Source organism: Equus caballus, chromosome 8 (genome assembly GCF_041296265.1).
Source record: "Equus caballus isolate H_3958 breed thoroughbred chromosome 8, TB-T2T, whole genome shotgun sequence".
Lineage (NCBI taxonomy): Eukaryota > Metazoa > Chordata > Mammalia > Perissodactyla > Equidae > Equus > Equus caballus.
Genome location: NC_091691.1, coordinates 4,753,850 through 4,781,441, shown reverse-complemented (window position 1 = coordinate 4,781,441; position 27,592 = coordinate 4,753,850). Strand labels below are relative to the sequence as shown.

Below are 27,592 nucleotides of genomic sequence, written 5' to 3'. Positions count from 1 at the left end.
GCCTCGTCGCGGCGGGAAGAATGGGCTGGAGGGATCGGGGACCCCTGCAGAAGCGGCGGGCCGGGGCCAACTCTGGCCGTGCTCCCGGAACGCGAGAGCCACGGAACCCGAGAACGGAGACGTGCGGGCGCCGGCGGGGAGACGCGGGAACGCCAGAGCGGCGGGACCCGGAAGTGGGGTTGCCGGCGGCTGCCCAGGAGCGGGAGCTGCGGCGGGAGCTCGGGCTGTGGGTGAGCGGCGGGCCGCGGGCGCCGTGCGGGGCGGCCCGGGGCTGTGGGAGCGCGGCCCTTTCCGGGCACCGGGGGACCCCCAGCCCTGCGGCTCGGGAGAGGGTCGCGGCCGGGCTCTTTGCATTCTCGCCGCCTGTTCCTGTTCCCCGGCGGCGTGGACCCCCCTCGCCGCAGGCTTGTGTGGGGTCGGCGGGTGATGGGCCAGCACCCAGCCGCTGCCTGGAGGGGAGCAGGCGCTGCGCTGAGTACTCTCCTTCATCCAACCTCCGGCAGTTATTAGCGATGTGGTGTGTTATCAGAGTTTGTCGTCACGGGTGGGGAAACTGAGGCTCGGGCGGCCGCGCAGCCATCGGGAACAGGGTCGGACCCAGTGCGCGCGGCTCCGGGCCGAGGCGGGTTCCACGTGCCGCCTGCCCCCGGCCGGGTCTCCGGGCGCCCGCGCGTGGCCCTGAGCTGTTGACGTGGAGCAGACAGGGTGCTTTTGTGAACAGCTTTGCCAGAGTCCGGGGCGGGAATTTCTCAGAGGTGAACAGAAAGACCATGGCCTTGTCTTGCCTCTAGCGCTCAGCCTTTGGGAACAGGCCGTAAGAAGTCAGCCCAATGTGGGCTCGATGGCCGGTGAGCCCTGGGGTCCCTAGAGCCTTAGCAAAGGTCACCAGACACTAGTCTCAATTGTTCCAAACCTCAGTTGCCTCATAGTTTGAAACATTGCAATACCGCCGGCCTTGCAGGTTCCTTGGGGAGCTATAACGTGCCTGCTGCAGAGGAGGAGCTGAGTGAACCGGCGTTTCCTCCCTCGTCTTTGGGAAGGTTCCACGTGGTCGGTCCTGCGGGGTGACTACTGTTTGCCCTGCTGCCGGGCCTCCCTACGGAGCTGGGTGCACGAGGTCCTGGGACACTAAGGTGAGGGGACAGTCCAGTGTCTGCCACAGGACTGGCAGCATGTGGGGTAGCTGTGAGAGTGGACAGTGCGGTGAGAGGCTGACCTGCTGCTCCCTCCTAATTACAGCCCCAGTTTGGGGTGTTTGCCGTCAGCACCCCCTTAGCACTTGCTAATCCCCCTTTTGAAATTAGAGGGCAAATTTCAGGCTCAGCTTTGGCAGGCAACAAGGTCACACTTGACATACCGTGTAGGTTGCTGGAAAGAACCGGGTTCTGGCCATTGATGACAGGCTTTCAGTTCCTGTGAGGCTGTAAAATTGTCATTTTTTGTGTATTTAAGCTTTTTGAAAAAGCAAAAACTGAAGTGAATAATAATGTTGATAAGGCCAAAGCATTAAGATGGTATATAAATGAAGTTTGCACACCACTGCTTTCAGCTTTTGTTCTCACTGGCTTCCACTTTGAAATTGGGGATGTGCCTTAATGGAAAAATAGGGAGGTCTCAAGATTAATCACAGTTAAGACTGCGGACGTCTTTTAAGAGGTGGAACCTGGTACAGTTAAAAACAAAAAACGTGCCTGGCTGGAAGTAAGGAAGCGTGAGTTTCAGCCCCAACTCAGCCACCTTCCCAGGGTTCCTTTAGAAACTGCCTTTCTGAGTCTTAGTTTGTTCCTCCTTGAGATGGTGGCACCGGATCGTCACCAAACTCCCTTTCCCGGGCTTCCATGATTCTATATCCCTGAAGGAAGTGATTGGTTTTTTTCCTAATAAAACAGTGATACTCAGATATTACAAAGTACCCGTGCAGAACTGAAGTATAAACTATAGAACTAGAAGGTGGTTTCTTTAGAGCGTGAGCTGCTGACAACGGGCCACGTATCAAATGTGGAATAGCCACTGCACAGTCTGGCGGGAAACAGGTGATCTGAACTGGGGCATGATGCTGACATGCTTTTGTGTGCACTGTCCAGTTGTAGCCCTAGTCCTGGATAAATGAGGTGATCCCTTTGAAGATGCCAGGGCAAAATGTTTCTCTTGAAAGGGATCTTGAGAGAAGAATCTGTTATCTCCTGAAAAAGTATTTAGGATCCTTGGGTATGAAGGGGAGTAGTGAAGATGTAAAACTTCTAGAAACTTCAACACCATGGAAAAAAAGAACGTTGAGAAGGAGAAGTGTATGCAGTTTTTAAATTTTAGATATCTAAAAGACTATTTCTATTATTGACTTTGCAGGTAAAATTACTCTTTTACATATTCAATCATTCATTCAGTCAGTGTTTGCTCATTGTGTACACTTAGCAGTAGGGTAAACAAAATGCAGCCCCCATTCTCTGGGCACTTCCTTACGGTCTGGGATGCGTCAGACAGAAAACCACGTGAGTGGAGGAGACTCTGTAGGTGAGTGCCCGAGGGAGGTAAGCGGCTGCTCCTCCGCCTGGGATGCCCACCGAGGCGGGCCAGGGTGAAGGCTGAGCCCGCGGCTTCTGGAGCAGACAGGCGCGGTCCCAGTCCTGCTGCCTGAGCTCTGGTCCCCCTGACCCTGCAGTTCTCACCATAGGGCAGCGCCCCACCCGAGGACACCAGCAGGACTGCCGGAGCCTGGCATGTCATCACTACGCTGTCATTGCTGGCTATTGTGACACAGAAGTGAGCAACTCTGACAAAACATTCTGGGATAAAACCTTTTGCCTCCTTTGAAAGGGATGGGATGCTCGAAAGCTGTCGTAGAGCAATCTCCCATTGCTGCCTGTTTCCCCTCTGGCCTCTGGCTTCTCTGGGAGGGGGAAGGGAAGCCCCTGGGTCCCTTGAAACCGCACTTCTGGGCATCTGACTTTCCCCAGAATGGAGAGCAGAGGCTGGATACAAACAGCCTTGGTTGTTCATTCATTCATTCAGCAAACCTTTAGTGAGTGCTGGGTGCTGTAGATACAGCAATGAACTGGCCACCATCTATGGGGGGACCCCCTCCGTGGATGCACTGCCACAGATGCCAGGTGTGGTTTTCAGGGGGATGGATGGCAGGGGTCAGAGTAAGTAGACCTAGGTGGAAGCCTAGGGCAGGACCCACCCTGACGCACAGGGAGGGAGGAGGTGGTGTTTGGGAGAACAAGAGTAGGGGCACACAGCGGGGCGGTGGGCCACGTGCCCAGAGTGGTCATCAGGTCAGTGGGTTCGTCTGCAGACCATCGGTGCTGTTATTCCAGGCATTCTCGGCTTTTTTCTCTGGGATGGTTTTGTATTTAAGAGGAATGTCCAATTATTTATTTTGCGGAAAAGAGCAAATGGTTATCTCCAGGGCAGCTTTCTCATAAAGATCACTGGCCTCATTGTGGTCGTCTGGCCTCTCACAGAGGGGACAGGGTTGACAGCAGAAGCAGCCCTTGGGCCGCATCCCCTGGACGTCACGAGGAGGAACAGAAGCCCTGAAGTGAAGGTGGTTTCTTTGGCATCCTTTCTGAACGGTGCCCTTCCCAGCCCTTCTTTATTTTTCTGGTCTTACTTTATTTTGTCTTTATTTTTAAATCTGTTGTCTTAGGTCTTTTGACTAGTCACATATGTCCACAGCCCTCAATGTAAACCATGCAAAAGGGACTGTGGTAAGCAGGATGCGCCTGGCCCGCCCCCAGGGGACCGCTTCCACTGCTACTTTTCACAAACAAGCATGTGCACGCATGCAGTGCTCCGCATGCGCTGTCACACCCCCGACTCTCTGCGTCCTCTCGGCAGTCTCATCCATGTTAGCATTTACCTGGCAGTGCTTTCCTCTCTAGCTGCCTCTGGTGTTCCACTGTACGGACGTGCCATACGTCTATTTAACTAATTCCTTGCTGACCTACACTTCATCGTTTCTGATCTTTTATTATGACTGATAATGCTGCAGAGAGTTCCCCAGCTGCCTGTTCCATCACAGGCGCTGCCATGTCCTGCCCCTGGGAGACTCAGTGTCCACGTGGACAGTCTTGACAACGCTACTGCTCTTTCCGTGGCCTCCTTTCCCACTTGGACTTTGCCCCCATGTCCCCCATCCCCCCTCCAGCTTTCTTTGTTCTTGGATCCACTGGAGCATGCCCTGATGCCCTCACCTCCTCCCCACGGTCTTAGAGAATCACTCCCCTCAACCCGGCCCCTCCCTCTCCCTCATACTCCCCTGGCAGATCCCATCCACACTAAACCCAGCTCTCTCCCTGCTGTAGGCCTGCCCCCAGGGCCGCCTCCTGTCCTCTCCTTGCTCACCTCCAAGGGCAGCCCTTGGCTGACCCGCTTCCTCTCACCCCCTCGCCCACCAGGAGACATCTCTCCTGCATCTTCTCTTCCCTCTCTACTGGACCAGTCCCAGCCTCACACAGACATGCTGGCACATCCTCCATCTTAAAACAAAATGAACGGGGCCAGCCCCATGGCCGAGTGGTTGGGTTCACGCACTCTGCTTCGCCGGCCCAGGGTTTCGCCGGTTCGAATCCTTGGCGCGGACATGGCACCGCTTGTCAAGCCATGCTGAGGTGGTGTCCCACATGCCACAACTAGAAGGACCCACAACTAAAAATACACAACTATTTACCCAGGGGTCTTTAGGGAGAAAAGGAAAAATAAAATCTTTTAAAAAAAAAAAAAGCAATGAACAAGCATACCATCCCCCTCCTTCTCCCAGGCTTTGCTGAGCTCACCCTACTCGGGCTTTCATGTCTGTCGCTGCACCCCACAGCTCCCGTCAGGGCCACCGGGGACCTTCAAATCACCAGACCTCGTGTCAGGTCTTCAGCTGTCATCTCGCACATCTGCAGGTGTGGGTAGCCTTTGATGGAGTGAAGGCCCCCCCAAAGTTCCTTTCCCTTGGCTTTCAGGACCCCGCCTCTCCTGACCCACCTGTCTCCCTGACCCCTGCCTGGGTTCCCTCCCCCTGCTGCCGCCTCCTTCAGCCTGCCAGGGCTGTCTAATGGGCAGCTTACACTGAACATGCCTGAGACGCAGCTCCTGAGGTCCATCCCCCACCCCCACCCCGAACAGCTCCTTCCTCCATATTTGCCAGCTCAAGAAAAGGGAGTCCCCTCTGAGTGCCCAGGCCAGAAGCCTAGGAGTCATTCTTGACTCCCCTTGCTCTTCCTCATCCCAGTCCTGTCGGCTCTGCCTTCGGAATCTGCCCAGACTCCAACTTCCCCTCAGCGCCTCTGCTGCTGCCACCTGGGCCCAGTCACCCCTTTCTGCGGGGCAGCCCTTTAACATGCAGGGGTCCCTTTAACACCTGAAGTCAGATCATCCCACTCCTTCGGAGCAAACCACAGTCCAGGAGCAAACCACAGTCCACGGCCCGAGGTCTACACCCCTGTTCCCTCTCAGCCCTGCCACCAGCCTCCTCGCTGTCCCCGACCCTGCCCTGGTCCTTCTGCCCGGGCTCTGCCCCCAGATTCCTCCCAGTTCCCTCTGGCCCAGTGCCTCCCCTCCCTGCACTGCTTTGCCCCACGTAGCACATAGCGTGACATCAAGTGCCAGAGGACAACATGGGGTTGCTCGATGCTGTACTCCCTGCACCCAGGACAGGCCAAGCGTGTCGTCGGTCCTCAGTGACTACCTGTGGGGTCACTGAGTTCCCTTTTGGGAGTGGGAGTGCTGGGGTGTAAGGTATGGTCCCACGGCTCTCAAGCACTTGCTCTGAGTGAATTTCATCACTCACACTTGAGTTCCCCGCTCCCACACGGTCACCTGTGCGTGTGTGCTGACCCTCATCTTTGCTGGGGGGAGAAGCCGGAGCTCCTTGGAGCTCTAACTTGCTTTGATGAGTATTGTTGGAATCATTTCCTATTACAAAGGGCTAATTTCCTCTTTATAGAAACTACTCCAAAAGTAAGAAAACAGCCATCCAGTTGACAAAAATGGGTAAAAATATAAATAGACAGTTCACAGAAAAGGAAGCCAAATGCTTTTAAACATGAAGAATGTGGTTCTGAGTGCTGAGGGACTTACGAATTTTTCTTTTTCATACTAAAGTCCATGTTTTCTTCTGGTGTTTTTCTGGTTTCATGTTTTTACTTAAATCTTTGCTAGAAATTGGAATCTGTTTTGGTGGAAGTTATAAAGTACGTGTCTACCTTTATTTTTATTCCCAGAAGGTTGCCCGGTTGTCTCAATACGAGTCTGTTTGTATACAGCACTCTGTTTGTCGGTGTCAATGCCATATTTTTAAGGATCAGAAAGAGAGAAAGTGTTCACGTGTTGCTTTCACTCAGCCAGCAGACATTAAATGTCCTCTGTCGAGCACAGAACCAGCTGTTGCCGTTGCCACCAGTGACTCAGACATCAAGCCACTCGTGTGCAGCGGGGGGATGAGGTGGTAGCCGACTGCGCGTGATGTGCAGAGGGTGGCGAGGGGCCAGAGAGGACGAAGAGATTCCTCTGCTGGCGGGCGTGGGGAGAGCGCTCTAAGGAAGAGTTAGCGTTGAGCTGGGCCTTCCCACAGCCCATCTGCGTTCCCCAGGCTCGGCAGAACATTCTGAGCAAAGGGAACAGAGGCCTGAACAATGTGCTTTTTCTTTAGACAGTGGTCTCTAATTGGCCAGAGTACGACCTGCAAAGCGAGAGGTGGGTGGGAGCCTGTTGTGAAGGGCCTCGAGTGCTCTGCCGGGGACTGGATCCCCTGGCCAGTGGATCTCAGGCGCGGTGGTGGGTCAGAAGGACCTGGGAGCCCGGCCTGGGTGCCTGCATTTAGAAAGGCGTCCCAGGGCACCTGGATGCTTAGCTGAGGTGGAGGTGCCGCTCTCAGCCACAGGGAGTAGACGGAAGTGCTGCCTGGGGGAGGGTCGGGCGTCCACTCTTCCCGGACCCATCGATCCAGGTCCAAAGGCCCAATGTCTCCCGAGCATGGGTATGGAGACAAAATTGACCTGAGGTCGTGGGACTACCTCAGCTTTTCCCCAATGAAGCCGAATTCCCAAGGTCATCTCTGAGCCAGTTCAGTTGACCTGACTGGTTGTTCGTATGTCAGATGTCTTCAAGTTTCCCTAATTTTTCTTTTTCTTGCCTCAGGTTTATTTTTTTGCCTCTTAAAGTGAGTTTCCTTGTTAGTGGCATGGGTTCCGCTGGAAGCATTGCCTTCTTCTGCGTGTCTTTTCTTCTCCTCAGTAGTCAGCATCGACAGTAGCGTGGAGCTGCAGGAGAGCCGTTTCTCAACTTCTTCATCGCCGTTTCCTGAACCTGGAGTGTGGAGGCCAAGGGCCCTGTCAGCTGTAAGACAAGATGAAGACCGTGCTCATGGTTGCAGAAAAGCCGTCCTTGGCCCAGTCCATTGCCAAAATCCTCTCTCGAGGTAGGGAAGACCAACCCTGGCGTTCTCTATGGCTTTGATCTGTAAGCATGGTTGTTTCCACTTTACACAGTTTCTTTCTTTTGCTGAAGCGTGACTCCAGCCTGCTGGAGTAGATTCGGTTCAGGACCGCAGGTGCTACTGAAGCACCTCGGTGTTAATTGCCGTGGGTGCATTTACTGCCACACCCAGCGTGAGCCTGGCCTGGGGCTCCCAAAAGGTGCAGGCAGAGTTCACAGCATAGCACCAGCTGGCGCCGACGGCCACTGTCAGAACACTGTCTGATCAGGGTAGTTGGTCACAAGCAGCAGAAACCAGCCCTGGTAACTTACTCAGAGAGGGAATTCACTGGAAGGAAAAAGACACAGCCGGGATCCCACCCCAGTCTAAGTCTGAGGAGGCCACGGCATCATCACCACAGGGCCCCCACCACTGCCCTGGAGCCCTGATGGCTGCAGCTGCAGCCCACGCACCCTGTGTCCCTCGAGAGCAGCCGGAGACACTGGGGGGCTGGGAAAGGGAATGTCTGCCCGACCCCGACTCTGTCCACTGCGGTGGTTGGTGGGGTGCTGCTTCCCCTACCGTCTCTGACTTCCTTCCAGACAGGGAGGGTGTTTGGGTGCTGGGTAGCCAGAAATGGCAGACATCTGTCTTGACCTCTAAAAGGGAGAGAAGAACTGAGCTGTGGTGCCCAGTCCCCAGAGGCTGCGAAAGTTCGGCTGAGGGGCTGCCAGTCAAGTGTGACAAGACACCATGGGACTCAGTAATTAGGAGATCCTTGGGGACCTCTGAGGAAAGTTTGAAAGAAGTGAGGCCAAAATACAGAGAATAGCCCAGGGGTGTTCAGAGGGGGCGCCCGTGGCCCCCAGCCCACCCCTTATGCTGGGTTGGTTGACTGCTGGTGTTTTCCCCAAGAACCATTAGATCTCGCGGCACTAAACTACCTGCAGTGCCTGAGGAGTATTACCACTTAGCACTCTGGGGAAGGGGACTCTGGCCCTCCAAGAGGCAGTGTCTTGACCTGGGGCCTCTGCAGCGACTGCAGCTCACTGGAGCAGCCATCACCATGGTTCTCCTCCCCAGGGAGCATGTCCTCACACAAAGGGCTGAACGGAACATGCTCAGTGCACGAGTACACCGGGACCTTCGCTGGCCAGGCAGTCCGCTTCAAGATGACGTCCGTCTGTGGTCATGTGATGACCCTGGATTTCCTGGGTGAGCCCCCAGTCCCCCTGCCCACCCTCCATTCCGCTGAGGGAAGCCCAGCACGGTGCTGCCCAGGGTCCAGTTGGAGAGAAGCTTGTCCAGAACCCATGAGTCATGGGACCAGCAGATTGTGGAGAGTGGACTCAGGGTCCCTGGGTGAAGTGCCCAGAATGCAGGCTCTGGTCTCAGTGCCCATGGGTGCCCATCCCAGCAGCACCCCTTAGTCATTCCTGCCCTGTGCACCTGCCTGTGCAGACGGGAGGTGGTGGTGCCCATCTGAGGGGCCTGGCCCGTGCAGGCGTTCAGAGAGGGCTCTCTCCTGCTGAGTGGGCCTGCTGTCCACAGTCACTCGGTGGTTGCCATCGTCATCCTCATGTTGTAATTGTTATCTATCACTTTGGAAGGGCCAGCTTAGTGACCCAGCAGGGCTACGTGCAGGGCCTTGTGGTTGAGGAGAGTCCAACCTGTCCTCTGACCACAGCTCATGGGCTGGGATGGCACTGGGACTGGGCCCCCATGAGTTTCTGCTCCTCGTGTGTAAACTGGGTCTTAAGACAGTGCCATCCACTTCCCAGGATTGTTTAGGGACTCAGTGTGACGGTGAAGGTAGAGTGCTTAGTGCAGGGCCAGGCACACAGCAAAGCCTCAGTGGTTCTTGCTGCTCAGTGATGACAGTGACATTGATTCATTTTTGTGGCCAAGCATTAGGACCTAGAGCTTTACTACCAGCCAGCAGGTAGGGTGCCAGTATTTGAGCTTGGCAGGCTGAAAGAAACGGGGCCTAAAAGAAAGCCAGAGGGCTGAGCATTCAGGTGCCGAGCCCCAAGGAGGGAATTAGGTAGATGTGGCTGACATGAGACCGAAAGAGATTGGTTCTCCATGGAGATCAGCTGAGCTGAGTGCCCATCTCATGTGCCAGGTTAAGTGCCGAGGGCAGGTGGGTTACAGAAATACAGTCTGGAGGAGAAGATGAAGGCGCAAGGGGCATGGTTGGGGGTTCTTGCAAAGTGAGCCAGCCCAGGGGCCGTGCTTCCAGCCAGGGAACATCCCGGAAGCGAGGCTGGAGCAGCAGCCCTGCCCAGAGTTTGTGTGGCTGCCATGGGTGACTGAGGTGGAAGGCCAGGCTCTGCCTCTGACTGTCAGTGTTGCCCTGGGAACATTGTGCTCCAAGCATCCCTCTCCCCGTTGGTGAGACAGACCGTCACCATCCTCACCGGGTTACGACGCTCTAGGAGGCCAAGCGCCTGTGAGCCATGAAGTCCAATTCAAATGCCATTGTGCTCATGGTTTGTAGGAAAGTACAACAAGTGGGACAAGGTGGACCCGGCAGAGCTGTTCAGCCAAGCCCCAACAGAGAAGAAGGAAGCTAACCCCAAGCTGAACATGGTGAAGTTCCTGCAGGTGCTTGGGGTGGCCCACGAGGGGTAAGGGAGGGTGCAGACTGCCAGGGAGGTCCTCCCCTGGCTTCCCTTGCCTGCAGCCCTCTCTGTGGGCGCCCCCTGCTGGCCCACGAGGCACCTCTCAGGCCCACTCCCCCTTACAGCACAGTCCACCAACCTGGGCACCCGGGTCCCTCAGCCTTGGAGAGCAGGAATTCCGCGTTTAAAATTGTTTGGTGGTGGTTGTTTTTCTAATTTTGAAACACATACATACACATTATAGAAAACTGGAAAATATAAGTAAGTAGAAAGAAGAAAAAATTATTGATAATCACACTGCCCAAGACACCCGCTGTTAACATTTAGGGTTATTTCATTTCAGCCCTTTTTCTATGCGGTTTCTAAGGTTGAGATCATCTTGCATTTATAACTTTGTTGGTCCAAGAAACAACAGTTCTGAACTAAATTCTTTCTGAGTGGCTAAGCCAGCCAAACCGCAGCTGACTCCACCAGCCTGTGCCCCGGCCTGGGCACCAGGCCTCCTAAACAGGCTGGGAGTCGGGCTCTGCTCCATTGCCGGCGGGAGCGCATGGGTGCGCACAGTGGGGCGGGACCATGGCAGGGGCAAGTCACCACATGCTCTATGGCAGGTGGAGGGCAGAGGCTGCGACTACATCGTGCTGTGGCTGGACTGCGACAAGGAAGGGGAGAACATCTGCTTCGAGGTGAGGGTGGGGCCCGCTGAGGCCTCACACCCAGCCCTCCTGCCCACCCTGAACTGCCGCACAGTCACACCATTCCTGGGGCAGAAGTGGGGAATCAACTACATTGGCTTAGAAATGCCTCTGTGCTCCTTTATCTTGGAAATACTGTGGACTTTAAAATGCATGGACTCTGCTAAGGGTGGTGGAGTGCTACTTCACTTGCTGGAGGCACATCGGACAAGTGAACTTAGAAAGGGCAGAGTTTTCTAGGTGAATGCAGGTTTCCGATTGGGGCTGTCTGGAGGAGAAGCCCACTTGGAGCCTTGCAGGGACCTCCCGTCAGTGCCGGCTGATGCCCGGCAGGGTTCTGTGCTCCTTTCCGTGCCTCATCCTTCTCACCTCCCACCTTCCCACATCTTCTTCCTAGGATGCCCTCCCTCCTCTGCCGCCCCCCAGGGAGCCCTCCCTCGGGGAAGCAGGTGGCAGCTCCCATGCCTGCCTCGTGCTGGTCATGACTGCAGGCGTCCCCTGGTGCCCCTCAGGCTGTGACTCCATACTAGTCACCCTCCTGCCTCTGCATCCCCAGCTTTCACCCGGGGCCTGGCAGGAAGTACTTCCAGTGCAACTTGGGTGCAACTCAGAGCACCCTCTGCAAAATCGATCATGCTCCATCACTTCCCAGACACCCCCTCCGGTCCCCTCTCCTGCAGGGCTGCCCCTCCCCCGGGGCCCTCTCGGTGGGGGGGGGTAGAGAATGGTGGCAGCTCATGGGGCTTTCTCCCTTCAGAAACGAAGCCACTTCCCTGTAAAGAAGCTGCATGGCCAGGCTGCAGCGTGACTCCCCTCCCACTGCACTGCCTTCTTAGTCTCGACTCCAGGACCCTGCTGTGCTTCAGCCCTGAGCCACCCATGCCCCCACAATGGGGGTCGCCGTGGCCTTCCCACTCCTGCCCACTGCCTTTTCCTCTTCATTCCTTTCTCCTTCCCTGTCTTTTCTCTAGTCTCGTAAAAGTTCCACCCAGCACTCCCTCTTCTAGAAGGAGGGGAAATGGGTCCAGTGGGGCAGATCTGGTGACTCCGAGTTCCCTTGCATACTTGGCAATAGCATTTCCTGGCTTCGTGGGGATGGAAGAGATAAGAAGAGAGTGGCAGCTTACAGGGCAATAGTAAGAAGCGGGGATGTTTGAACAGGACTGTAGACAGAAGGAAAGGAAGCCATGTGGCAGGAGTATTCTAGAGAGATTGAGGCTTCTGGAAAGGGAGACAGAGGAGGGTCAAGCAGGAGTGGAGAGGGGTCACACACACCTGGAGAGGAGCCAGGCCTCACACGTGAGGTGTGGAGTGGGAGGCAGAGACCTCGGGGTGGGTTACAGCCGGCCGCCTTCCCCAGGTCCTGGATGCCGTGCTGCCTGTTATGAATCAGGCCCACGGGGGCGAGAAGACAGTGTTCCGGGCCAGATTCAGCTCCATCACGGACACGGACATCTGCAACGCCATGGCCCGCCTGGGTGAGCCCGACCACAATGAGGCCCTCTCAGTGGACGCCCGACAGGAGCTGGACCTGCGCATTGGCTGCGCCTTCACCAGGTGCTGGCCGCCCTCCCTTGGCCAGAGCCCCTGCCTTGGCTGATCCCATCCGCAGCCCCGGCCCTGATCAGCACCAGACAATTGTCAGTATTTTAAAAACCCTGAAGAAAACTGTCTATTTAGCTGAAATAGACCATACAGGCCACTGCTTGATAAGTAGAGTGTGGTGGTCCATACTGAGTGGGTCTTGAGGGGATGGAGGAGGGCAGAGAATATAATAGAAGGGATTCCCCCCCCAGGATGGTTGGAACCTCTGCTCTTCTCTCCCACTCTGTCATCAGCACACACTCATTCCTCCTCTCCACCCACATGCACCCTCCCCAGCCCCCCATGCTGAGTACGTCCTCTTACCCCGTCTTCTGAGCAGGGAGCGCCCACCTTGGGCCTCCTGCTTGCACCCACCAGCTAGCCCTGGGGTGGACTCACGGGCGGTTGATGGTGTCTTGAGTGAATGCATGACCAAAATATCTTTCTCTCCCCCACCTCTCCTTATAGGTTTCAGACTAAATATTTCCAGGGGAAATATGGCAACCTAGATAGCTCCCTCATCTCGTTTGGGCCATGTCAAACCCCGACCCTGGGATTCTGCGTGGAGAGACATGACAAGATCCAGTCCTTCAAACCAGAGACCTACTGGGTGCTGCAGGCCAAGGTCTGCTGTCCCTTCTCTGTTCACGCAGGGTCTTTCCAGGTTTGGGGTGTGGATTCTGAGAGTCTTCCATCATCATCATCGTCATCATCATCATCATCATCGTCATCATCATCATCATCATGACTGTTGCCATCCCAAGGCCGAGGGCACAAATGTGGGCAGCTGTCCCAGAGGAAGGAGGCCAGACAGTTGTCTGTGGGATGCCCAGGGAGGGGACCCCCACCTTCATGGAGGTGGCAGGATAAGGCTAGGCCTGGAAGTGTTGAATTTGGAGAAATGGGAATGAACTCAGCTTTGGCAGTGCCCCTTGGGGGCCATCAGCTGTGGCGATCAGGTCCAAGGACTGGACTCAGGGCCACAGGCCACTGACTTTCAAACTTTTTAAAAGTCTTAGAACCCCTTCTCTAAATAAAGCCTCCATGAAAGCTTCTCATAAGATTTAGAACATAAGACAGCTGCTCCTGTCAACGCCAGGCTGGGGCCCCTGGGTGGGGCCATACCTAGTGCTGGCCAGGCCTTAGGGGGTGGGCAGAGGTGGCGTGGGAAATGGAGGCTCTGAGGCTCCTTAAGGACACATCAGCCTCGGTTTGGGGCTACCCCCATGAGACCGTCTGCCTGATCCCAGGGGGTAGGCAGGGTCAGAGCAGCCTTCCCTCTGGGGATGCTGGGTCTGCTGGCGTAACTGCACACCCGACCAGGTGCAGCTGTGAGACTGCAGAGCTGGGCGTTTTGCTTCATCTGCCTCGCGTCTCTTCCCTAGCAGTGGGCGCACCTGGATCCTTTCTCTCCGGGCACTCCTTTATCCTTCCTCCTGCAGGTTAACACCGATAAAGACAGATCTCTCCTTTTGGACTGGGACCGCGTGCGAGTGTTCGACCGGGAGATTGCACAGATGTTTTTAAACATGACAAAGCTGGAGAAGGAAGCCCAGGTGGGCCTGCTCCACCCCATCTGTCACATTTGTCAGGGGTAGGGGTAGGAAGCCTCTGGCTGGGGGAATAGCTCATGACCTTGGCTTGTGGTCTTTCTCCCTCTTCCTGAAGTGCAGACATCGTGTGGAAAGAATGGTTACTCACGCGTGTACTCCTCCTAAGATGTTTCTGCTCAAACCAAAGCAGCAGTGTGCTGTATGCCTGCTCTGCACCAGGCGCTGTCCCACACCCATGACCCGCCGGGCCCTTCCACTGGCCCTTTCCACATGACCCCCTGGGCATTCTCTCCTTTTGGCAAGACTCCCTGTCACTCAGATGTCCCTTTTCTGTGATCTCTAAAGCTAACAACTCTAGAGGGACCTATCTGCATGGCACCAAACCTGACCAAGGTCACACAGCTGGCACAGATGGGTCTGGGGTCTCAGTCAGCTTTCATGGCCTTTATAGTGCCGTTGGCCCTTAAGAAGAGGGTGATGCCACCTGGCAAGAGGCTGGCTGCACAGGGTGGGGGCAGGTCCGTGGCCATCACAGCAAATGCCCTACACCCATGACAGCTACCAGAATCATTGAGGTGCGGCCTGGCCTTCTTCAGCCGCCTTGTCCTTCTCCAGCCTTCCTTGGGTGCCCTCTTGCCCACCCATGCAGTTGACTCAGGCTTCCAGAACTCCTTCTAAAGCTGCTCCATGCTTTAATTCTCAGTCACATTCCTGCAGAGACACCATCACCACCATGTCCAGATCTCAGCCCACTGATCCCAGACTCCACTGCTGCACATACACAATATGGCCTCAATGCTAACCCTGACATCCGTCTGTCTGGAATTCCGAAGGCTCTGCCCTGGCCGAGGCTTCAGAGTTGAGATGTTTGGATTGTTTGTGCCACAGGCAAAGCAGAGTCATCTCTTCAACAGTTGGAAATGGTAGTGCTCCAGTGTTTTATTTAAACTGTATGGTGTTTACAGAAGTTTCAAAATAGTTACCAACATTTAAAAATTGTGAGATTTCACATAAAAGTCCTAATTTCCAGCTCCTCTTGACAAATTGGGAGATGTAGCAATGCTACCAGGCCCTGATGGCTGCACTCAGGCGCAGTGAGGGCAGGCGGCCCCCCCGAGACAGTCCTGCCCTTGCGGCCACCCCAGAGCCCGCCTGCCATCCCTGTGGCCTGGCTGACGCTGGCCTCTATGGATTTTGAATTTACAGCCCCTTCCCCTGACTCTTCCCCATTCCTCCAGGTTTTCTCTTTTCCTAGAAAATTCTCCAGAAAAGAATTTTCTTTCTTTTTCCTTTCCTGGGCCTGAATAAATTTTCATTCAAGTCTTGACTATCGTGAAGAGTGAATTTGAGAAAGAGAGAGACCCAAATGAACAAAACGAGACCCTTTGCCCACACGTCCTGATTCTGTTATGGCGTCTGCTCCCCCCACCAACCCCCAAATCACTGATTCTCTTCTGTCTTCTAGGTGGAGGCCACAAGCAGGAAAGAAAAGGCCAAGCAGAGGCCCCTGGCCCTGAACACCGTGGAGATGCTGCGTGTGGCCAGCTCTTCTCTGGGTGTGTATGGACAGTTGTCGGAAGCCGCCAAAAGACTCTCTTGGGGCAGGCACATGGCGACCCAGTTCAGCCCTGCCACAGCGCCTGGAGGGCAGTGCCGACACTCTCACCTGTGCCAGCACCACCCTCCCGGCTCACCTGTGCCATGCACCCCATCTCTGTGCTCACCTGTGCCATGCCCCCCTTCTCTGTGCTCACCTGTGCCAGCACCCCCCTCCCCGCTCACCTATGCCTTGTACCCCTTCTCTGTACTCACCTGTGCCAGCACCCCCTCTCTGCTCACCTGTGCCAGCACCCCCTCCCCACTCAGCTGTGCCAGCATCCCTTCTCTGTGCTCACCTGTGCCAGCACCCCCTCTCTGTGCTCACCTGTGCCAGCACCTCTCTCCCCACTCAGTTGTGCCAGCACCCCTTCTCTGTGCTCACCTGTGCCAGTACCCGCCTGCCCACTCACCTGTGCCAGTAGCCCCCCTCCCTGCTCACCTGTGCCATGCACCTGCTCTCTCTGTTCCCCTGTGCCAGCACCCCCACACCCCCACTCACCTGTGTCAGCACCCCTTCTCTGTGCTCACCTGTGCCAGCACCCACTTTGCTCTCCTGTGCTGCACACCCTCCCCATTGCTGTGTTGCCCAAGGCTTAAAGGTAATCTGAGCCTCATGTAGATTTCATTTCTCTTAAGTTCCAGAGTGGAAACAAGTAACAAACAGGAGAGAGGATTCCATTTCATAGGATTGTTGGTTAATACTTAACAGCTGCTTTGAGTTTATGTCTTGGGGGGGGGGGATGCAGGCCACTTTATCTTACTAAATGGCTGAGCAGCTGCAGCCAGGCCTGAACACATGGAAGGCTGTGGGGGCAAGGGCCACCTGCAAGGCAGCCTTCACATGTCCTTGGCTCAGTGAAGTCCCCTCAGAGGCATTAAACCGTGGAGTTCCAACTCCGGAGCCAAACTCTGGTCCACGTCCAGCTCAGCCACGTCCTTCCTCGTCCCAGAGCCTCAGTTTCCTCTTGAGAAAACAGGGTGACCATGGTACCCATCTCTCTGGGTTGTCATAGGGATTAAATGATTGAAGCAGCACGTCCTAACGAAGGCAGTGGTAATGATTGCCACCACCTGAGCGGACGTCCTGACAGCATCTCAGAGCAGCTCCCCTGGTAGAGAAACCAGGCATGGGGGGTGCACTCGAGGCCCGTCCCATCTGCTGGGGACAGCTGTGACAGTGTGACATAGCCTCTCTAAGCCTGGTTTCCACAGTAGCAAGAAGGGGTTGGGCTGGAAAGTTGGCGGTCTCTGACAGCTGTCGGCCTCCAGGTGCTGGTGGCCTCTTTGCAGCCTTGGGAAACTGTGGGCAGTGTCCTCTCAGAGCAGCACCTCCAGGGATCCTTGGAGTGACATTGAGTGACAGCTATCTGTCAGTGCTGACAGCAGCCTGTGTTGGTCAGGGAGGAGCAGGAGGACGAGCCCTCCCTCAGTGGTCCTGGAGTGCTGTGAGGACAGAAACCCAAGGGACTCAGAATACTGGGCATCTGCTCATTCTGCTGTCATAGCAGGACATCAGCAGCCCCTGAGGTGTGGTTATGGCTCCAGGCCAGAGTGTGACAGACAAGAGCTCTGAAGGCCAAATTTAATCAATGTGGCTACCAGTATCATGAGGGTGACCCTGTGGAGCATCCCTGTCCTGGGTCCACCCTTACAGGGTGAGGACCTCAGCCTTGGATAAGGCTGTGTGGACACAGGCACCTGGCCAGCAGCCCTCCTCTGAGCCATGCCTGCTCAGAGCCACCTCACCTCCCAGGAGGCCCTGTCCGCCTTTAGGGGAGCCTGAGGGCCCAGGCCCGATGGCAGGCGCCTGGCTGTCCCTGGTGTTCCAGGCCAGCTGAATGTCCTGTCCCTCACAGGCATGGGGCCGCAGCATGCCATGCAGACCGCCGAGCGGCTCTACACTCAAGGCTACATCAGCTACCCACGGACTGAGACCACCCACTACCCCGAGAACTTTGACCTGAAGGGCCCTTTGCGGCAGCAGGCCAACCACCCAGCCTGGGCCGACACGGTGAGCAGAGCCAGGCCCTGCCCCCAGCTCAGGACTTGGGCCAAATCCAGGACTGGCGGCGGCTCCCTCTGGGCGGGAGGGCAGCCGTGCACAGACTCACACTCTGCTCCTTCTCCCTCAGGTGAAGCGGTTGTTAGCAGAAGGTATCAACCGCCCACGGAAAGGCCATGATGCTGGTGACCATCCCCCCATCACCCCCATGAGGTCTGCCACAGAGGCCGAATTAGGTACCGGGTGCTCCGCCAACACTCGCACACTCACACACTTCAAGCTGCTAGGGAGGGAAGGGCAAGAAGCTCCAGCGCTGTGGCACCTTTGGACGGTGTCAGCCCCCACTGGCAATGTGGAGGCTCCCTCCTGCCCCACCTGCCTGGCTGTGGTGAAGGAAGTCCCCTGCAAGTTGTGCTCTGTCACCATGGGATGGGACAGGAGCGAGGTGGTGGTGGCAGGTGTGTGATGGTGTGTCTGAGTGCAGGGCGCAGGCAGCTGCTCTCAAGAAGCCCTGGAGTAGAGAAGGCCAGGCAGGAGGCAGGAAGGTGAGGTGAGTGGGCAGGTGGCCACGATGGAATGGGATGAGACTGAGACAGTGTCGGGCTCAACCACAGGGTGCCCCGCACTTCCCACCTGACCGAGGCGGTGCTGGTGGCCCGTGTGCCAGGAGAAAGCAGAGGGGAGAAGCAAGCGGTGGAGACAGGTGCCACTTGTGCACAGCCCCAGTTTGAAGTGATGGTGGCATGTCACTAGTTGGGGCCAGGCCAGGCACCTGAAGAGCAGTCCCACCTGGAAGCAGGAGCAGGAGGTGGGAGCCGTGGCTGCAAAGGAGCCACAGGCACGAGAGACTCTCCCTCCCTTCCTGTGTGTTTCCTCCTGTCTTGGGCTTTGGAGCAGGCCAGCCTTGGCATCCTGTGGCCCTGCTGCTTGAGCCAGAGCCCTGGCCGGTGACCAGCTTCCGTCCCTGCTGCAGGGAGTGAGGCGTGGCGGCTCTACGAGTACATCACCAGACACTTCATCGCCACAGTTAGCTATGACTGCAAGTACCTCCAGAGCAGCATCTCCTTCAGGATCGGGCCTGAGCACTTCTGCTGCACAGGGAAGACCGTCATCTCACCAGGTAAAACCGCAGGTCCCAGCTCTGCTCCTCTGCATCTCCACAGACAGACGGAACCTTCTCCGTCAGACCTGGGGATGGGATGCCCAGGGTCTAGACGGTGCCCTGTCTCCCCAGGCTTCACGGAGATCATGCCCTGGCAGAGCGTGCCCCTGGAGGAGAGCCTTCCCACCTGCCAGAGGGGCGACACCTTCGCTGTGAGCGAGGTGAAGATGCTGGAGAAGCAGACAAGCCCACCTGACTACCTGACGGAGGCCGAGCTCATCACACTCATGGAGAAGCATGGCATTGGTGTGTGCACCCGCCCACCGCCCGCCTGGGGCCCTGGCCTGAGGGTTCCCAGCCCAGGACTGGGGCCTGGGAGGCAGTGCTTCCAGAGTTGCCCGGTGACTCTTCCATACCCAGCACCTAGTGACTGAGCCCAGGGTGTGGCCAGCTGAGCCGGGCAGGGCGGCAGAGGGCAGCCCCTTGCCAAAGCTCCACGTCAGGACCTGGCCTTGCCTGTAAAAGCCAAGATGCCCCAGCCTGTGCACTGACTAACACCCACAGGGCTGAGTGTTGGCCCAGGATTCATCTAAAGGAAAACACAAAAGTCAGATCAGACTCCTCCTGAGTCTACACAGCCAGCCTGGGTCTGTCCTGGAATCAGATGACGCAGAAACCAAACTCTCTGGGGCGCCGCCCTCACTGTGAGGGGCACAGAGATGCCCACCACAGGCCACAGAGCTCCTGCATGGCAACCAAAATGTTTCCGAGTGGGAATGGGAGGCCCAGGGCAGTTTGCCAGCTCAGAAGTGTAGTCGCTGATGCACGCTCATCACAGGCATGGTGGTCTTGCCCCGTGCCCCAGCCTAGGCCTGTGACTTGTGTCCTCACACCCTTGGGCCGTCCTCGCTGCTGGAGCCTTCTCCGTAGGCAATGCTCACTCCAATGGGCACTGCCTACTCCCTGATCCGCTGCCCCACTGACCAGGCCCCTCCTGGTTGACAGGCTCTGGAGGGCCATGGGACAATCCGGGCTGCTGTACCTGGGCCCTGCTCCATCACTAACAGGCCTTCTGGTGACTGCCAGGGAGCATCTCACCTGAGTCTGCAGTCCTGGTGACAGTGGTGGCCTCAGCAGGAGAGCTGGGCCTGCTTCTTCCAAGGCCCTGGGTGCCTGATACATCCTGCCTTGGTGGTCCTCAGTCTGCTAGGGGGTGCAGGCACTGCTCCCCCAGAGTCCTCTGCTCCTTCTCGTTGATGGCACATCTGTGGCTTCTGGTATCCATAGACTAGACAGCAGCCCAGACCCCATGACCAAAACAAATTCGTGACAGTGAAGAGGGCTCTTGGGACTTTCTGAAATAGATGGGTCCAGGGCAGCCCTGTCAACTGTGGCCCCCTAGGCTGCATAAAAAGGGCCTGATGAGAACCACCCCCCAAGCTGTGGTGAGAGTGCAGCAGGGAGCATGCTGCAGAGCCTCCTGAGCCCGGCGGCCCCAGGTAGCAGCAGGTGCATCCCCGCTCAGAGCCCCCACATGAGCTTCAGATCCCAACCCCAGCCTCATCCTGCGAGCCTGGGGCCTCGGCGGGCTCCTTAGCTTCTGAGCACCAGCTCAGGAGCCTCCTCCTGAGCAGTGCTGGCAGCATCTGGCAGTGCCAGGTGACCTTGAAGTCCCTAGGGGAGGAATGTCCTGGAACTGGGAGCCTGCCCTGGAGACTGATCAACAGGGACCCAGAAGCCAGAAAGTGGGCAAAACTGGGCAGGTTCCAGAAGGGACAATTTGGCAGTGAGTGGGTAAGCTCCTCCATGTTCAGGCAGCTGGGCCCTGGCTCCAGATGGGGGCAGGGGCTGCAGGATCCAGGCAGGAGAGGCCAAGGAGGTCACATTTACCTGATGTGATGGGCAAGCAGAACGAGCTCTGTGACCTTACAGTGTTCCATAACCTTTCTGAAACTGTTCACTTCAGTACAGCGGGAATAAGCACCTGGCACTGGGAGGGCCACCCTCGGGTTCACAAGACAGTGCATGAAAAGCACGTGGTATGGTGCCCAGTACGGTGCTGGTGGGAGGCAGCAGGGGAGGGGCTGAGAGCCAGGCCCCATGATGGGTGGGGCTGAGGGGAGCCCACAGTCCAACGGGGAGTGTCAGGGCAGGCTGAGGAACAGCAGGGCCTTGCTGTGCATTTCAGGGACAGATGCCAGCATCCCTGTGCACATCAACAACATCTGCCAGCGCAATTACGTCGTCGTGGAGAGCGGGCGCCGGCTCAAGCCCACCAACCTGGGTATCGTCCTGGTGCACGGCTACTACAAGATCGGTGAGGCCGCCTGGCCAGCCTTGCTGGCTTCTCCCTGCGCTGTGGCTCTGCCTCTGTCAGCTCGGAGCCTACCCCTACAGGTCATGGCTATGCAGCGAGCCGCAGCTCCCACCACAAGGTGCTGCACCGGCCACCCCTGGACCTGTCCCGGCAGGGGCTCAGTGTGGCTGCTGGATGAATGGACAAGGGCGGAGGATCCAAAAGGGGAGGCGAGGGGCTCTTCCTCGCAGACTAGCTCCCAGCCAGGCCTGGGGTCCTCACTGAGGTGCTGTTTGCTCTGTCCTTGAGGGATTCTGAGGAGCCTGTGGGAGATGGCGGAGCAAAGACCTGGCCTGAGGACTGCCAGGAGCACATCTGTGAGGCAGTTCCAGAGGCAGGATGTCCCTCCACTCCCCACAGGATTTTCTGGGTGGGCGATCAGGAAAGGCCTGGGGGCATGGGAACCAGCCTGGTGCCTTCCGACTCCAGCAGGAGCTGGGGGCAGGGGCCGACCATGGCCCCTCAGGTGCGAGTGCTCACAGCAGTGTCACTCAACCCACAGACGCAGAGCTGGTGCTCCCCACCATCCGGAGCGCAGTGGAGAAGCAGTTGAACCTGATCGCCCAGGGCAAGGCCGACTACCGCCAGGTCCTGGGCCACACCCTGGACGTCTTCAAGAGGAAGTTCCACTACTTCGTGGACTCCATCGCCGGTAAGGTCTACCCCTGAACCAGAGGACCCTGGGTCAGGGCCGCCTGGCCCACAGCTGGACTCCGGGCTCTAGGCCTCCGTGTGGAGGATGGGGTGATGAGGGCTCATCCCTGGGCCAGTGTTGGGATTGAACAGCAGGTGTAGTAACACCACATGCAGGGCACACGCTCGTCTGACAAATTGGTCTGCAGCTCTGCCATTTCCATTACTGCCATAGAAACCCCACCACCCTCGAGGCCGGGGACGTACACTACAGATCCTCGACTGCATGTGGTGGCCTTCCCTCCAGCTCGCCCAGTTACACCATCCACTTACCAGAGAGGCGGGCTGCCGGGGCCGGGAGGATATGACTCTCGCCTGCACTGCTCGCTTTCAGGCATGGATGAGTTGATGGAGGTGTCTTTTTCACCCCTGGCGGCCACAGGCAAGCCGCTCTCCCGCTGCGGGAAGTGCCACCGGTTCATGAAGTACATCCAGGTAGGTGAGGGGATAAAGGGCTGTGACCGCCCCTTCTGGCCTGCAGTGCCCTGTGCACAGATGTGGGCAAGTCTTGTCATCTGTAGGCCTCCACTTTATCTTCAATCATATAGGAATAACATTCTTTGTCCTATTGTCACATAAGAATGATTGGGAGGCCTAAAGCAGCCTTGCCAACAAACACCCACTGTTTCCCCATGACCCCAGGAACATATAAGCTTTTAGGCACTTAAACACACATTGTCCGTTTTTCCCTCACAACACATCACTTGCTATCATGAGTGTTAATATATAGGTACAGGGAAGTTAGAACTGCCTTTCTTCATACCTGGAGCGAGTGTCCTCAGACTCATGGCCAGGGATCCCTGCCTGAGGGGCCCTTACCTGGCAATGTATTACAGATTATGTATTACAGGGTACATATTACAGAACCTGTTTTATGTACCACCTATTATGTATTCGGTATCATGTTATGTATCACACATTAGGTGTTACGTTACGCATCCTGTATTACATATGTATGTATTCTGTGTTATATACATATGTATTACATATTATGTATTAGTATCATGCGTTATGTATTACACAGTGTTTATTGTGTTATACATTATGTATTACATAATTATGTATTATGTGAACATAATGTATTACATTATGTATATAATGCATTAGGTATTATATAACCCATTATGTATTACATAACATGTACATTATGTATTATGTATCATGTGTTACATATTCTGTATTACGTATTATATATCATGTGCTACATATTACACATTACATACATGTTCTGTGTGATGAGACTGAAGCGGGCGGGAGAGCTGGGTGGCCTCAGCAACCCCATGCCTCCCGCCTGGCATTGCTGCAGGCCAAGCCAAGCCGCCTGCATTGCTCCCACTGCGACGAGACCTACACCCTCCCCCAGAACGGCACCATCAAACTCTATAAGGAGCTCCGGTGCCCGCTGGACGACTTTGAGCTGGTCCTATGGTCATCGGGCTCCCGGGGCAAGAGCTACCCTCTGTGTCCCTATTGCTCCAACCACCCGCCCTTCCGAGACATGAAGAAAGGTGAGCGCTGCATCCCCGGGCCTCGGCCATTCCCTCCCTCCCGGGCTGCCCCCATCTCCCCATACCTGTGGTCTCTGTTCAGCGTCAGCCCCTGCCTTGCACCATGCTGGACTCTGAGGGGATCGCTCCCCCAGCCCTTCCTATGCTCACTGGCACCGGGATGGGAGACCCCGGGGAGTACGTGGCACTGCTCAGGCATCAGCCAGCTTGTCTGCTGCTCTCCATCCAAGTCCTAACTGGATAGGCGACTACAGTTGGGATCTGGGCAGTGTGCATGCTGTGCCCCCTCCTGGGCTGGGGTGAGTGAAAAAGGATGCGGCAGGTGAGGGGGTCCCACCTGGAGAGGGGCATGCCCTCGGGCAGCGTCCACTGGGGTTCTCTGTCCTCGTGCTTTTACTGGAGAAAGGAGAGCACGTATCCAGGTGGACCCAAGAGCTCCAAGCCGGGAGTCTGAAGGGGGCTCAGGACCCAGCAAACTCACCCTCTGCTGGGCTGTCTCCTGTACACCCCGCACAAGACAGACAAGAAAAGGGTGCAGCAAGAGTGAGGCACCCACCCACGTTCACCAGAGGGCCGGGGAGCCCTCGGCGGGGGGTGGGTCTCAGTCTACCCTTCCTGACTCAAGCCTCACCTATGGGGCAGGCACAGTCTGCATCTGGGCTGCCGGGGGCAGTGAGGACCATCCCTGCCCTCCACAGCTTCCAGGGCAGCCGATGGCTCCAGGTGGCCCGGTGACATGAGGGCCAAGTGGAGCTGCCAGTAACAAGCTGTGGAAACAAAGTAAACGGTGGATAGAATCAGTGAGAGGCCACCAGGACGGCCTTCTGGAAATGACCTTAGCCCAGGAGGAGGGGTCCTCAAAGGTTCAGGAGGTTTTAGATAAGCAGAGAAGGGCCAGTGTGCCCAAGGCCAAGAGAAGCACTTTCTGCTGGGACGAGGGATCCTGGAGTGTGAGGCCCTGAGAGAAGGCCCAGGGCCAGGGCGGGGCTGCAGCCCGGGGTAGGCGTGCAGGTGTGCAGCATGGGCCGCCCTCTCCCCACCAGGCATGGGCTGCAACGAGTGCACGCACCCCACCTGCCAGCACTCGCTGAGCATGCTGGGCATTGGCCAGTGCGTGGAGTGTGAGAGTGGGGTGTTGGTGCTGGACCCCACCTCAGGCCCCAAGTGGAAGGTGGCCTGCAACAAGTGCAACGTGGTAGCACACTGCTTCGAGAACGCCCACCGCGTGCGGGTGTCCGCCGACACCTGCAGCGCCTGCGAGGCTGCCCTGCTCGACGTGGACTTCAACAAGGCCAAGTCCCCACTCCCAGGTGATGAGACGCAGCACACGGGCTGTGTTTTCTGCGACCCCATCTTCCAGGAGCTGGTGGAGCTGAAGCATGCAGCCTCCTGTCACCCCATGCACCGCGGTGGGCCAGGGAGGAGGCAGGGCCGAGGGCGGGCCCGGGGCCGGAGACCCACAGGGAAGCCCAGTGCCAGGCGGCCAAAGGACAAGATGTCAGCCCTGGCCGCCTACTTCGTATGACGGCCCGCCGACCCTTCCCCAGGCTCCAGATGGCTATCCTTGGGGCAACAGAAATCATTAAAACACATCTTCTCCAGAACAAGCAGCTTGAGACCTTTTGCTGGTGTCAGAGGGTTATGGTGTCCTGCCCACCCCGTCCCTGTGCCCCACCTCTCCTTCCACTCTGCACACACCTCCTAGATGCCTGCTCTGTCCACACCCTGGCGGTGCCTGCAGGGAGGCCCCCAAGTATGGAAACGGAGCACACCCAGTCCACGGCTTACGTCACATTCCAGTACATGGGAGACACAGCACAGCAGCTGTGTGCATGAGGAGGAGGTGGCCCTGGCGCCCATGAGGAACGAGGGCACCAACCGCCAGTCACCCCTGACAGATGTCAGGAGGGAGACCCAGTGGAGGAGGCGGGGCTGGGAGAAGTCCTCTCTGGACCTTGGCCTTCACTCCAGCCCACTGCTCGGGGTCAGACCCCATACTCCCCACTAAGTGGCTCTGAGCAGGTCTGTGTGTGGTGTGTGCATGTGACCCTGGCAGCTTCCTGGGACCTGTTCCTATTTCTGATCTGGAACGAGCCCTTATTGTCTCAGACAGAGGCAGGCCAGTAACTTATAGGAAGGAGCCGGGTGGGGGCCCATGGTGAGCCACAGGATAGCCACTGAAGCCATTTACATGCCAGGTTTAGAAAATACCCCATCAGCCACTGCCTTGTGTGCCACCTGCTGTCCTTTCCGTGTCCACGGTCTGGCCCCCAAGAAGGAGCACCTGCATTAGGCAATCACACGTCCATGACGCGCTGGAAAGCCCCACCCCCCGCCATGCCTGGGAGGCAGCAAGAGCTCAGTAAAACAGCTTTCCAAGCTTTGGGTGGAACACTTGTGCAAGAAGCAGATCAGAAATGTTTTGTACACATTTGCAAGGGATAGTAGACTCTTGGTAGTAGGTTCACAGTTCACACTAGAAGATAAAAGGCCCTGAGAAGAGCTTCTGTAAATAAACCTGTGCCTTCACCCAGCCTTCCATGCAGGTGCTGTACTCCCCGGGCTCCTTCCTGGAGTCCCAGCAAGCCAACCCTAGTGTTCCTGGGAATACGGTTTGGGAAACTACTCTAGAAGCTCAAAGAAAATGTGCAGTGAGATGGAGAGGTGTCACTTCAACAAGGCCCCTGAGGGTAGGCTCCCAGGATGGTGTCACAGGGCAGGGGCACTCAGAGGTTTGTGCGGCTTCCCCTCCCCACCTGCTCTGGTCGGATTGTGGGGCACTCACAGGCCACATCTGCTAGTGCATAGGGTCCCTGGCACATGACTGTGACTGCTCTGCCACCCATGTGGCCCATAGTGAGCAGACCCAGGGCCTTCTCTCCACAGGGCCCCCTTCTGCTGTAGAACCCCTCCAATGAGGCAGCAGGGGAGAGGGCTGGTTTAGGCTTAGAGGGGCAGGCTGCACCTGAGGCCTTAACCCTGCCCCCCCCATTCCTTCCTTCCCAGGATTCTGCACTGAGGTTCAGCCACAAGCAGGGCAGTCATAAAGGGTTCACCTATTTTTCTCTGCAGTTGTCCTTTGTGCAAGAGTCTGGACTCTGCACTCTGGGTCCCTTCACCTCATCCCATCCAGCACAACTGTTGTTTCTAACATGGCTGCAGGAGCAAAGAGGACAAGGAGATGAGGCCCGCCTTAGGCCAGAACTGCCACTTGTGCTCCTTGGGACTGTACCTTCTGTGCTTGGGGCCGGGGAGGTCAGTGGCTACAGGCCAGCCTGCTGTGAGGGGGGCACAGGGCAGAACCCCCGCAGACCGGGCCTTTGCACAGGGCAAAGCAGTGGGGCCTGGTTGTCCAGCTGAATTGGCTGAACAAAGACCGTTGCCCTGTCACCTGGAGACCCTGGCACATGCTGACACTGGATGCCCCAGTGTGTTTGTTCAGATGAGTGTAGCACCCCTTCCAGGCTACTAGACAGAAGACACCACAGACCTGTGGACAGGAACCTCCTCCCCCTCACCCACCATGGGGCAGGCCCTCGAAGACCTGAAGACACCAGCAGCCAAGGGGGATCCGAGGACCCCTTTTTAGAAGGCAGCACTGCTGTAGACAGGAAGCCAGGCAGAAGTCCCATTGCAAGTGCCCTGGAAAGTCAGGGGTGAGAGAGTTGCACTTCCCTCCCAAGGTCACAGCATCACTGATAGTTTGAAAGCCCAAGAGTAAAATATCCCATCTCTACGATTCCAGGATTGTGTGAAACCACCTGCAGACGCATGAGGTTGTTGTGGGGGGAGCAGAGGGCTCAGGGTGGGGTTCCAGAATAGGGGACGTTTGGGGACCGGGAGAGAGTTCAGTCAGAGGGGATAGAGGCAGTAGGAAAACCCAGGCAGAGTGCTTTGGGAGCCCTGTACTCTGCTCACCTCGCCAGGGGTGCAGCCTTGTGAGAGAAGCAGAGAAGCTGGAACTCAGTGGCTGGGTGGGGTGGGTGACATTGAAAGATTCCTTTCACAAGGGTGAAAGGCAAGAGCCAGGAGCCGAGGCGTGATGGAATGCAGACAGGGAGGGGTTGACAGAAGTCACGGGGCACGAGTAATCTCACAGGCATGTCCTTGGCCCAGCGCCTGTAGGGGCAAGCTCCTGGCTAAGCGGCAGTGCCTCGATTTGCCATCATCTCTAAGCTGCCGATCTCGAATGGAATCAGTGCTCCAAAGAGTCTAATGTGGGCCCCAGCTGAGGAGGTCTGCAGGTATGTCAGCGTTCATGGGCACCCCTCTTTACAGTGTGGGAGGTCCTGTCCCATGCACCACCACCTCACCTGCACTATGGTTCTCAAACTTCACCCCACAGTCATTCTGATTGCAGGTAGTCCTGGGCACACTTTGAGAAACACTGATACAGGGACTCACAACAGCCTCATGAGATAGGTTGGTTGCTATCGTCCCCATTTTTCTGGTAAGAAACTGAGGCTAA

The 27,592-nt window shown here is 56.7% G+C and overlaps 1 protein-coding gene and 1 long non-coding RNA gene across 15 annotated transcripts; one reads left to right on the top strand and one right to left on the bottom strand.

Annotated features, from left to right (window-relative positions):
- TOP3B (DNA topoisomerase III beta) lies at positions 1 to 24,731 on the top strand. 14 transcript variants are annotated; one of them, XM_023646809.2, is made up of 19 exons: positions 137 to 230; positions 962 to 1,133; positions 7,228 to 7,411; positions 8,492 to 8,623; positions 9,909 to 10,015; positions 10,644 to 10,718; positions 12,088 to 12,284; positions 12,780 to 12,936; positions 13,754 to 13,867; positions 15,330 to 15,420; positions 17,320 to 17,474; positions 17,596 to 17,701; positions 18,439 to 18,585; positions 18,700 to 18,873; positions 20,756 to 20,884; positions 21,426 to 21,575; positions 21,951 to 22,051; positions 22,923 to 23,124; positions 24,168 to 24,731. In XM_023646809.2, the coding sequence occupies exons 3-19, from the start codon at positions 7,342 to 7,344 to the stop codon at positions 24,647 to 24,649; spliced, it is 2,589 nt and encodes an 862-aa protein (XP_023502577.1). In that variant the 5' UTR covers positions 137 to 230; positions 962 to 1,133; positions 7,228 to 7,341; the 3' UTR covers positions 24,650 to 24,731. The 14 variants fall into 14 exon arrangements, with proteins under 14 accessions (XP_023502579.1, XP_023502576.1, XP_070131363.1 ...); XM_070275261.1 differs by having other exon boundaries at positions 21,792 to 22,051; XM_023646810.2 differs by having other exon boundaries at positions 152 to 230; positions 7,231 to 7,411.
- LOC138925320 (uncharacterized) lies at positions 18,513 to 22,181 on the bottom strand. The gene is made up of 3 exons (XR_011441293.1): positions 21,890 to 22,181; positions 19,666 to 19,922; positions 18,513 to 18,653 (listed from the first exon to the last, which is right to left on the bottom strand). It is a non-coding gene; the product is annotated as an uncharacterized lncRNA (long non-coding RNA).
- Positions 24,732 to 27,592: the final 2,861 nt, after the last annotated feature.